Here is a 12217-nt window from a genome sequence, read left to right on the forward strand (position 1 = left end):
CTCTAGGTGAGAGGAAAATGGGGCTGCAGAGTCCTCGAGCAGGCAGGCAAGAATTAGATCAGAGTTCCCCAAAGGGCATCGCCTGCAACATTCTTTTGCACAGAAACTCTATGAAAAGACTTTCCTGGTCAAATTCCTTTGCAGCTAGAAATTTCTCATGGTGATTCCCAGTGAACACTTCTGTATGAAAGCTTCCAAGGGGGGCTTCCCTGGTAGTGGTTGAGAGTCTGCCTGCTAATACAGGGGACACGGGTTCGAGCCCTGGTCTGGGAGGATCCCACGTGCCGCGGAGCGACTGGGCCCATGAGCCACAACTGCTGAGCCTGCGCGTCTGGAGCCTGTGCTCCGCAACAAGAGAGGCCGCGATAGTGAGAGGCCCGCACACCGCGATGAAGAATGGCCCCCGCTTGCCACAACCGGAGAAAGCCCTCGCACAGAAACGGGGACCCAACACAGCCAAAAATAAATAAATTAATTAATTTAAAAAAAAAGAAAAAAACGCTTCCAAGGGGTCCTAGAGAAAAGAAACTTGTTTGACTTTGTTTTCCCTAGCATATGTCTTTTGAGGCAGCATTAGTTGGAATGGGAGGTTTTGAGCCACAGCGCGTGGTTTAGAACCCTGACTCCTCTGAGTAATTTTGGGCAACGTACTTAACTGTTCTGTGCTTCAGTTTTTTTACTTTATAAAATGGGGAGAGTAATAGTCAGGACTTCCATCATCAGCCCAGATGGTTCCTTTGTGCAAATGAGAAAAACTGTCTCTTCTGGGAAAATAAAGTACCCAACCTGTACAACAGCACATGGTATCCTTGGTAAATGTACCTAGTTCATATGGTTTTTAGGATTAAATAACAACATATGTTAAGTGCTCAAGCACTGCTTGGCATGGAGTCAATCCTCAATTAGTATTACTTATTAGTTAAACATCTTAAGAACTAGTGTTTGGTGGTACATACTTTGGGAAGTGCTGGATTAAGTGCATTAATGTGAAGTGGTTCTAGATGATCATCCTTATTTGAAATTGAATTATATTCTGCTATAATTTGCTGAGTTCAGTACTGACCTCACAATTATCAAACATAACATTTGATATTATCACTCTTAAAAAGTAGAATTTCATCTATCAAGGACTTTAAACATGTCTCTAAATTTTGACCTGGTAATTCCACTCCTGGGTTGTGTCCTGAAGAGATGTACAAAGAAATCTACTGCCGATATGTTTGAAAAATTAACCAACATACACAATGAGGTAAAACTATATATAATGCTAGGAGCAAATATGTCAAAATGTGACAAGTGGTTGTTTCTGGGGTAGTGAATTTTCATAGCTGTATTTTATTATTTTAAAAATTAAAATTTTTACTTTCATAACCAAGAAAAATCTTTAGAAACAAGTCTCACCAGCTCTTTGAAGCATATATACACGTTTGTCTGTCTTCATGCACGTTCTTTCCTTTCCGCACACCTGCCAGGTGCTCTCAGGATCAGAATGGGGCAACATGCTGCTTTGGGAAGGTGGCCACATCAAAGTCGAGCTGAGTCGAGCTGCAGGCAAGACTTGTCACCAGGGTCCCATTAACCAGATAATGCTGGACGAGGGTGAAGTCATCACCATCGGGTCAGATGGATGTGTTAGGGTAAGTTTTCTTTACACTTGGACAGTAGCACCCACATCAAAACCTTGCAGATCACCCTGTGGGTTTTATCAGATTTTTATTTCTCACTAAGGTCACTTGATGAAGGAGATCAGTGGTCATTTACTCCTAGGGCCACCTCATTTTAAATAATGCTTCTCTTGTGGTAAATATTTAAATTCTAGTCAAAATTCATTTACATCTTGGCACTGAAGTTTTCTGAGGGGACCTTTTGTTATTTTGATTCTGTTGATATATCAATAGTAGCTTTGGAAAATGAATATCCATGTTAGCACAATATTTTTTTTCTTTAGATATCAATTTGTTTTTATTTTATGTATTTTTTTAACATCTTGGGTATAATTGCTTTACAATGGTGTGTTAGTTTCTGCTTTATAACAACGTGAATCAGTTATACATATACATATGTTCCCATATCTCTTCCCTCTTGCGTCTCCCTCCCTCTCACCCTCCCTATCCCACCCCTCCAGGCGGTCACAAAGTACCGAGCTGATCTCCCTGTGATATGCGGCTGCTTCCCACTAGCTATCTACCTTACATTTGGTAGTGTATATATGTCCATGCCTCTCTCTCGCTTTGTCACAGCTCACCCTTCCCCCTGCCCATATCCTCAAGTCCGTTCTCTAGTAGGTCTGTGTCTTTTTCCTGTCTTAACCCCAGGTTCTTCATGACGTTTCTTGTCTTAAATTCCATATATATGTGTTAGCATATGGTATTTGTCTTTCTCTTTCTGACTTCCTTCACTCTGTATGACAGACTCTAGGTCTATCCACCTCATTACAAATAGCTCAATTTCATTTCATTTTATGGCTGAGTAATATTCCATTGTATATATGTGCCACATCTTCTTTATTCATTCATCCGATGATGGGCACTTAGGTTGTTTCCATCTCTGGGCTATTGAAAATAGAGCTGCAATGAACATTTTGGTACATGACTCTTTTTGAATTATGGTTTTCTCAGGGTATATGCCCAGTAGTGAGATTGCTGGGTCATATGGTAGTTCTATTTTTAGTTTTTTAAGGAACCTCCATACTGTTCTCCATAGTGGCTGTACCAATTCACATTCCCACCAGCAGTGCAAGAGTGTTCCCTTTTCTCCACACCCTCTCCAGCATTTATTGTTTCTAGATTTTTTGATGATGGCCATTCTGACCGGTGTGAGATGATATCTCATTGTAGTTTTGATTTGCATTTCTCTAATGATTAATGATGTTGCGCATTCTTTCATGTGTTTGTTGGCAGTCTGTATATCTTCTTTGGAGAAATGTCTATTGAGGTCTTCTGCCCATTTTTGGATTGGGTTGTTTGTTTTTTTGTTATTGAGCTGCATGAGCTGCTTGTAAATTTTGGAGATTAATCCTTTGTCAGTTGCTTCATTTACAAATATTTTCTCCCATTCTGAGGGTTGTCTTTTGGTCTTGTTTATGGTTTCCTTTGCTGTGCAAAAGCTTTTAAGTTTCATTAGGTCCCATTTGTTTATTTTTGTTTTTATTTCCATTTCTCTATGAGGTGAGTCAGAAAGGATCTTGCTGTGATTTATGTCATAGAGTGTTCTGCCTATGTTTTCCTCTAAGAGTTTGATAGTTTCTGGCCTTACATTTAGGTCTTTAATCCATTTTGAGCTTATTTTTGTGTATGGTGTTAGGGAGTGATCTAATCTCATACTTTTACATGTACCTGTCCAGTTTTCCCAGTACCACTTATTGAAGAGGCTGTCCTTTCTCCACTGTACATTGCTGCCTCCTTTATCAAAGATAAGGTGACCATATGTGTGTGGGTTTATCTCTGGGCTTTCTATCCTGTTCCATTGATCTATCTTTCTGTTTTTGTGCCAGTACCATACTGTCTTGATTACTGTAGCTTTGTAGTATAGTCTGAAGTCAGGGAGCCTGATTCCTCCAGCTCCGTTTTTCGTTCTCAAGATTGCTTTGCCTGTTCGGGGTCTTTTGTGTTTCCATACAAATTGTGAAATTTTTTGTTCTAGTTCTGTGAAAAATGCCAGTGGTAGTTTGATAGGGATTGCATTGAATCTGTAGGTTGCTTTGGGTAGTAGAGTCATTTTCACAATGCTGATTCTTCCAATCCAAGAACATGGTATATCTCTCCATCTATTTGTATCATCTTTAATATCTTTCATCAGTGTCTTATAATTTTCTGCATACAGGTCTTTTGTATCCTTAGGTAGGTTTATTCCTAGATATTTTATTCTTTTTGTTGCAGTGGTAAATGCGAGTGTTTTCTTGATTTCACTGTCAGATTTTTCATCATTAGTGTATAGGAATGCCAGAGACCTCTGTGCATTAAATTGTATCCTGCTACTTTACCAAATTCATTGATTAGCTCTAGTAGTTTTCTGGTAGCATCTTTAGGATTCTCTATGTATAGTATCATGTCATCTGCAAACAGTGACAGCTTTACTTCTTCTTTTCTGATTTGGATTCCTTTTATTTCCTTTTCTTCTCTGATTGCTGTGGCTAAAATTTCCAAAACTATGTTGAATAAGAGTGTGGAGAGTGGGCAACCTTGTCTTGTTCCTGATCTTAGTGGAAATGCTTTCAGTTTTTCACCATTGAGGATGATGTTGGCTGTGGTTTGTCATATATGGCCTTTATTATGTTTAGGAAAGTTCCCTCTATGCCTACTTTCTGCAGGGTTTTTATCATAAATCCGTGTTGAATTTTGTCGAAAGCTTTCTCTGCATCTATTGAGATGATCATATGGTTTTTCTCCTTCAATTTGTTAATATGGTTTATCACATTGATAGATTTGTGTATATTGAAGAATCCTTGCATTCCTGGAATAAACCCCACTTGATCATGGTGTATGATCCTTTTAATGTGCTGTTGGATTCTGTTTGCTAGTATTTTGTTGAGGGTTTTTGCATCTATGTTCATCAGTGATATTGGCCTGTAGTTTTCTTTCTTTGTGACATCCTTGTCTGGATTTGGTATCAGGGTGATGGTGGCCTCGTAGAATGAATTTGGGAGTGTTCCTCCCTCTGCTATATTTTGGAAGAGTTTGAGAAGGATAGGTGTTAGCTCTTCTCTAAATGTTTGATAGAATTTGCTTGTGAAGCCATCTGGTCCTGGGCTTTTGTTTGTTGCAAGAGTGTTAATCACAGTTTCAATTTCAGTGCTTGTGATTGGTCTGTTCATATTTTCTATTTCTTCCTGATTCAGTCTCGGCAGGTTATGCATTTCTAAGAATTTGTCCATTTCTTCCAGGTTGTCCATTTTATTGGCATAGAGCTGCTTGTAGTAATCTCTCATGATCTTTTGTATTTCTGCAGTGTCTGTTGTTACTTCTCCTTTTTCATTTCTATTTCTATTGATTTGAGTCTTCTCCCTTTTTTTCTTGTTGAGTCTGGCTAATGGTTTATCTATTTTGTTTATCTTCTGAAAGAACCAGCTTTTAGTTTTATTGATCTTTGTAATTGTTTTCTTTGTTTCTATTTCATTTATTTCTGCCCTGATCTTTATGATTTCTTTCCTTCTGCTAACTTTGGGATTTTTTTGTTTTTCTTTCTCTAATTGGTTTAGGTGCAAGGTTAGGTTGTTTATTCGAGACGTTTCCTGTTTGTTAAGGTGGGCTTGTATTGCTATAAACTTCCCTCTTAGAACTGCTTTTGCTGCATCCCATAGGTTTTGGGTCATCGTGTCTCCATTGTCATTTGTTTCTAGGTATTTTTTTTATTTCCTCTTTGATTTCTTCAGTGATTACTTCGTTATTAAGTAGTGTATTGTTTAGCCTCCATGTGTTTGTATTTTTTACAGATCTTTTCCTGTAATTGATATCTAGTCTCATAGCGTTGTGGTCAGAAAAGATACTTGATACAATTTCATTTTTCTTAAATTTACCAAAGCTTGATTTGTGACCCAAGATATGATCTATCCTGGAGAATGTTCCATGAGCACTTGAGAAAAATGTGTATTCTGTTGTTTTTGGATGGAGTGTCCTATAAATATCAATTAAGTCCATCTTGTTTAATGTATTACTTAAAGCTTGTGTTTCCTATTTATTTTCATTTTGGATGATCTGTCCATTGGTGAAAGTGGGGTGTTAAAGTCCCCTACTTTGAATGTGTTACTGTCGATTTCCCCTTTTATGGCTGTTAGTATTTGCCTTATGTATTGAGGTGCTCCTATGTTGGGTGCATAAATATTTACAATTGTTATATCTTCTTCTTGGATTGATCCCTTGATCATTATGTAGTGTCCTTCTTTGTCTCTTATAATAGTCTTTATTTTAAAATCTATTTTGTCTGATATGAGAATTGCTACTCCAGCTTTCTTTTGGTTTCCATTTGCATGGAATATCTTTTTCCATCCCTTTACTTTCAGTCTGTATGTGTCTCTAGGTCTGAATTGGGTCTCTTGTAGACAGCATATATATGGGTCTTGTTTTTGTATCCATTCAGCCAATCTATGTCTTCTGGTGGGAGCATTTAGTCCATTTACATTTAAGGTAATTATCGATATGTATGTTCCTATTCTCATTTTCTAAATTGTTTTGGGTTCGTTATTGTAGGTCTTTTCCTTCTTTTGTGTTTCTTGCCTAGAGAAGGTCCTTTAGCATTTGTTGTGAAGCTGGTTTGGTGGTGCTGAACTCTCTCAGCTTTTGCTTGTCTGTAAAAGTTTTAATTTCTCCATCAAATCTGAATGAGATCCTTGCTGGGTAGAGTAATTTTGGTTGCAGGTTTTTCTCCTTCATCACTTTAAATATGTCCTGCCAGTCCCTTCTGGCTTGCAGAGTTTCTGCTGAGAGATCAGCTGTTAACCTTATGGTGATTCCCTTGTGTGTTATTTGTTGTTTTTCCCTTGCTGCTTTTAATATGCTTTCTTTGTATTTAATTTTTGACAGTTTGATTAATATGTGTCTTGGTATATTTCTCCTTGGATTTATCCTGTATGGGACTCTCTGTGCTTCCTGGACTTAATTAACTATTTCCTTTCCCATATTAGGGAAGTTTTCAACTATAATCTCTTCAAATATTTTCTCAGTCCCTTTCTTTTTCTCTTCTTCTTCTGGAACCCCTATAATTCGAATGTTGGTGCGTTTAATGTTGTCCCAGAGGTCTCTGAGACTGTCCTCAGTTCTTTTCATTCTTTTTTCTTTTTTCTGCTCTGCAGTAGTTATTTCCACTATTTTATCTTCCAGGTCACTTATCCGTTCTTCTGCCTCAGTTTTTCTGGTATTGATCCCATCTAGATAATTTTTCATTTCATTTATTGTGTTGTTCATCGTTGTTTGTTTCATCTTTAGTTCTTCTAGATCCTTGTTAAATGTTTCTTGCATTTTGTCTATTCTATTCCACGATTTTGGATCATCTTTACTATCATTATTCTGACTTCTTTTTCAGGTAGACTGCCTATTTCCTCTTCATTTATTAGGGCTGGTGGGTTTTTATCTTGCTCCTTCATCTGCAGTGTGTTTTTCTGTCTTCTCATTTTGCTTATCTTACTGTGTTTGGGGTCTCCTTTTTGCAGGCTGCAGGTTCGTAGCTCCCGTTGTTTTTGGTGTCTGTCCCCAGTGGCTAAGGTTAGTTCAGTGGGTTGTCTAGGCTTCCTGGTGGAGCGAACTAGTGCCTGTGTTCTGGTTGATGAGGCTGGATCTTGTCTCTCTGGTGGGCAGGTCCACGTCTGGTGGTGTGTTTTGGGGTGTCTGTGGACTTATTATGATTTTAGGCAGCCCCTCTGCTTATGGGTGGGATTGTGTTCTTGTTTTGCTGGCATAGTGTGTCCAGCAGTGTAGCTTGCTGGTCGTTGAGTGAAGCTGGGTGCTGGCGTTGAGATGGAGATCTCTGGGAGATTTTTGCCGTTTGATATTATGTGGAGCTGGGAGGTCTCTTGTTGACCAGTGTCCTGAAGTTGGCTGTCCCACCTCAGAGGCACAGCACTGACTCCTGGCTGCAGCACCAAGAGCCTTTCATCCACACGGCTCAAAATAAAAGGGAGAAAAATTAGAGAGAAAGAATTAGTAGAAGTAGGAAGAAAGAAAGAAAGGAAGGAAGGAAGAAAGGAAAGAAGGAAAGAAAGGAGGGAGGGAGGGACGGTGGGAGGAAGGAAGGAAGGAGGGAAGGAAGAAAAAGAAAGAAGGTAAAGTAAAATAAAATAAAGTAAAATGTAATAAAGTTATTAAATTAAAAAATAATTATTAAGAAAAAGAATTTTAAAAAAAACAGACGGATAGAACCTTAGGAAAAATGGTGGAAGCAAAGCTATACAGACAAAATCTCATACAGAAGCATACACATACACACTCACAAAAAGAGGAAAAGGGGAAAAAATCATAAATCTTGCTCTCAAAGTCCACCTCCTCAATTTCAGATGATTTGTTGTCTATTCAGGTATTCCACAGATGCTGGGTATATCAAGTTGATTGTGGAGCTTTAATCCGCTGCTTCTGAGGCTGCTGGGAGAGATTTCCCTTTCTCTTCTTTGTTCTCACAGCTCCCGGGGCTCAGCTTTGGATTTGGCCCCCCCTCTGTGTGTAGGTCGCAGGAGGGCGTCTGTTCTTCGCTCAGACAGGACGGGGTTAAAGGAGCAGCTGCTTCGGGGGCTCTGGCTCACTCAGGCCTGGGGGAGGGAGGGGTACAGAGTGTGGGGCGAGCCTGCGGCAGCAGAGGCCGGCGTGACGTTGCACCAGCCTGAGGTGCGCCGTGCGTTGTCCCGGGGAAGTTGTCCCTGGATCCCGGGACCCTGGCAGTGGCGGGCTGCACAGGCTCCCTGGAAGGGGGGTGTGGATAGTGACCTGTGCTCGCACACAGGTTTCTTGGTGGCGGCAGCAGCAGCCTTAGAGTCTCATGCCTGTCTCTGGGGTCCGCGCTTTTAGCCGTGGCTCGTGCCCATCTCTGGAGCTCCTTTAAGCAGCGCTCTTAATCCCCTCTCCTCACGCACCAGGAAACAATGAGGGAAGAAAAAGTCTCTTGCCTCTTCAGCAGCTCCAGACCTTTCCCGGACTCTCTCCCGGCTAGCCGTGGTGCACTAACCTCTTCAGGCTGTGTTCACGCTGCCAACCCCAGTCCTCTCCCTGCGCTCCGACCAAAGCCTGAGCCTCAGCGCACAGCTCCGCCCGCCCCGGCGGGTGAGCAGACAAGCCTCTCGGGCTGGTCAGTGCCAGTCGGCACCGATCCTCTGTGCGGGAATCTCCCCGCTTTGCCCTCCGCACCCCTGTTGCTGTGCTCTCCTCCGTGGCTCCGAAGCTCCCCACCTCCGCCGCCCGCAGTCTCCGCCCGCGAAGGGGCTTCCTAGTGTGTGGAAACTTTTCCTCATTCACAGCTGCCTCCCACTGGTGCAGGTCCTGTCCCTATTCTTTTGTCTCTGTTTATTCTTTTTTCTTTTGCCCTACCCAGGTACGTGGGGAGTTTCTTGCCTTTTGGGAGGTCTGAGGTCTTCTGCCAGCGTTCAGTAGGTGTTCTGTAGGAGTTGTTCCACGTGTAGATGTATTTCTGGTGTATCTGTGGGGAGGAAGGTGATCTCCGTGTCTTATTCTTACGCCATCTTCCCCTCGTCCCATGTTAGCACAGTATTAACAGTGGACTCAGATGTCCTTCCAAAATGCCTGGTATGAATGGGTCATTTTCTAGGGACAACGAGGCCAAACATTTGTTAGGTAATTTTTTACTGAGTTTACCGATTAGAAATACAAAGGTGAGCTGATAGGGTTTGCCTTTGGATGCTCCCTTCCTGGTGCTCTGTGCACTAGTGAACTCGCTTGTCCTCACCTGTGGACACTGTCCTGCCCATAGTGTGGGCTAAGCTGGGACATTGCTTCTGCATCTCCATCCTTCTGGCTGTTGTCACACCTCTTCTCCCACCTACCCATGTGTAGGTACCCTGCTGTTGCTGGCAAACCTGCAGTCTTCTGATTTGCCTTGTGGTCCCCACAGTACGTATTTCTACTGGGGCCTTTCATAAGAAAATATTCATAAAAGGGAGTATTCTCCGGACATTCTTTAGGAAGTAGTATTATCAGAAGTAAGACTGTATTATTATTTTTTTTACTAGTATGGTTACTCTGATACTTACTGAGCTTATGTATGGCTCCCACAATATATTAGAGACATGTCTTCCACAGTTTGTCCTCTTACCATTGGCTTTTTGAGTCATGTTAAATTTAATTTTGTTCTATTTTACTCATTGCTCTGAGAATCTTTTGTCCTTTATTATGTCATAAAACATATTCAGTATCCTTCCAAGGCATATGTCACCCCCAAATACGTCAAAATATCAAGTGGAGGAAAACCTCAAGAGAAGAGAAGTTAAATACTTCACAGAAGATCCCTTCATGGACATCACTAATTTGCTTCCCCTTTCAAAGTCTGCCCTTATCTCTTCAGTCCTCTATGTTGTAAATCTCTACTTCTCACCCTCTAGGAAAAACCTACTCCAACTCCCAGGAGTTAGTCTGACCCTAGGATCTGGGACTCTCCTCCACAATGCTACTCTGTGGGACACTACCAATCCTCCCAGAGTCTGAGTTGTTGAGTCTAGGATGACGTAGCAGGATGTGGCTACAGAACCATCCAGGCTGGGCTTTGGCACTTCACAGAGGAAGTCCTTCTGAGTCTCTTCACCACATAAAGTGAAACTGTGCTCCCTCATCCTTCCCTGGTACTATTCTGGTCTCCTATCGCAAGAACAACAATCCTTATCTGAATAGTACACTCTAAATCTATGATAAGGAAGAGAAACATTATCTCATGAAGACATTACCTACATCCATTTTTCTCTGCTTATAATGAAGATAGTGCTTGGATCATTAAGCAAGAAGGTCTGTGTCCCCTCTCCAGGAGCCCACGAATCTAATGTAAGACGAGGCTCGTCATGATGTCTCAGTGGATGACTGAACCATTTATTCCTTGCGGCCACTATATATGCAGTAAGGCCTGACAGAAACCTTGAAATAAAGTTTACTTTGGGCAAATTAGAATTCTTATTCAGGTCTGTATTTTCTCACTAATCTCCATAAATACAAAGGAAATTATAATAATTCATTATTCCCATTTCAGAGCAAAATCCCAGGGTTAGATTTTGTCTGGTGTTTTAATTTATACCTACTCATTATTTTCCTGAAACAAGAAGAAATGACTTTTGAAAAAAAATGGGGCCTTTTCTGGCTTATAAAATATACATCCAGAAACTGCTGATTGATTAAAGTATTTTCTTATTTTTTAAGATATGGGATTTTGAGACAATAGACACTGCTGATACTATAGACGAGACTGGATTGTTAGAGATAGAGCCCATTAATGAACTTCAAGTAGACAAGAATGTCAGACTCTTCTCTATGATAAAAATGAATGAAATTGGAAATAACTTTTGGTTGTCTCAGGTAAGATGCACTCTTCTCTCTTTGCTCTTTAAAGTTATCTGGACATTGGGACTTCCCTGGCAGTCCAGTGGTTAAGACTTTGCCTTCCAATGCAGGGGGTTCAGGTTTGATCCCTGGTCGGGGAGCTAAGATACCACATACCTCATGGCCAAAAAACCAAAACATAAAACAGAAGCAATACTGTAACAAATTCAATAAAGGCTTTAAAAAAATACATTAAAAAAAGTTATCTGGGGCTTCCCTGGTGGTGCAGTGGTTGAGAGCCTGCCGATGCAGGGGACACGGGTTCGTGCCCCGGTCCGGGAGGATCCCATGTGCTGCGGAGCGGCTGGACCCGTGAGCCATGGCCGCTGGGCCTGCGCGTCCGGAGCCTGTGCTCCGCAACAGTGAGAGGCCTGCGTACCGCAAAAAGAAAAAAAAAAAAGTTATTTGGACATAAAATTAAAATAGTAGTATAATTTATGGTCACTGTAAATCCATTGTACTATTAAGACTACTGTTGATACTACAATGAAGAGTTCCGTGAATTTTGATATTTAATTGACTTGTATTTTATACACAGAAAACAAATTAGCATTTTTATTATGTTAAATTGACTATAAGTTTTATGAGATTGCTTCATTTATTGTGTCGTGTTCTAAGATGCATGAAAGTTGCTATTGTTTAATTTCAATCACACTTTAAAATATATGTAAGTTTTTGGTATGTTTTGTCCTTTAACTAAATCATAAAAAAAATTCCTTTAATTTGATAAAAGTCTAAAATGATGAACAAAATATTATTAGGTATTTAATTTTTTAGGATTCCAGTGGAGCCATATGGAAGCTTGACCTTAGCTTTTCAAATATTGTAAGTTGCCTATTTTTCTTTTTTTCTAATTCTCATAGTAAAGACCTTTGTTGTTATTCTTTAAAAGATACTCTTTTTTCATATTTGATCATTGTTGTCATCAAAAACTTGCTCATCATATCCAGAGAATTCATACTGTCTCTGTCTCTTTCTCTCGTTATGACTTTACATAAAAAAGGATCTATCTCATAACAATTTACAAGAAAAGTGGCAATGACAATGCCTAACATTATACAGTGCTTTACAGTTTTCATAAACATATGGCATTTTAATGTCTATTATCTCATATAATCCTCACAACTACTCTGTTTTGTAGGCAGGCAGTTGCCATCATCTCATTTTACTGATGAAGAAATGGAAACCGGCATTTGAAGTGA

At 40.4% G+C, this 12217-nt stretch overlaps 1 protein-coding gene across 1 annotated transcript in view; it reads left to right on the forward strand.

The window, feature by feature from the left end:
* The window catches only part of CFAP44 (cilia and flagella associated protein 44), a 137620-nt gene that overhangs the window by 31432 nt on the left and 93971 nt on the right, over positions 1-12217 (forward strand). Inside the window, exons 8-10 of the mRNA XM_004272091.4 lie at positions 1473-1637; positions 10836-10991; positions 11793-11840. Of these exons, the coding sequence (XP_004272139.2) occupies positions 1473-1637; positions 10836-10991; positions 11793-11840 (369 nt within the window). The remainder of the gene's footprint in view (positions 1-1472; positions 1638-10835; positions 10992-11792; positions 11841-12217) is intronic.

This window comes from Orcinus orca, chromosome 5 (genome assembly GCF_937001465.1).
Source record: "Orcinus orca chromosome 5, mOrcOrc1.1, whole genome shotgun sequence".
Taxonomy (NCBI): domain Eukaryota; kingdom Metazoa; phylum Chordata; class Mammalia; order Artiodactyla; family Delphinidae; genus Orcinus; species Orcinus orca.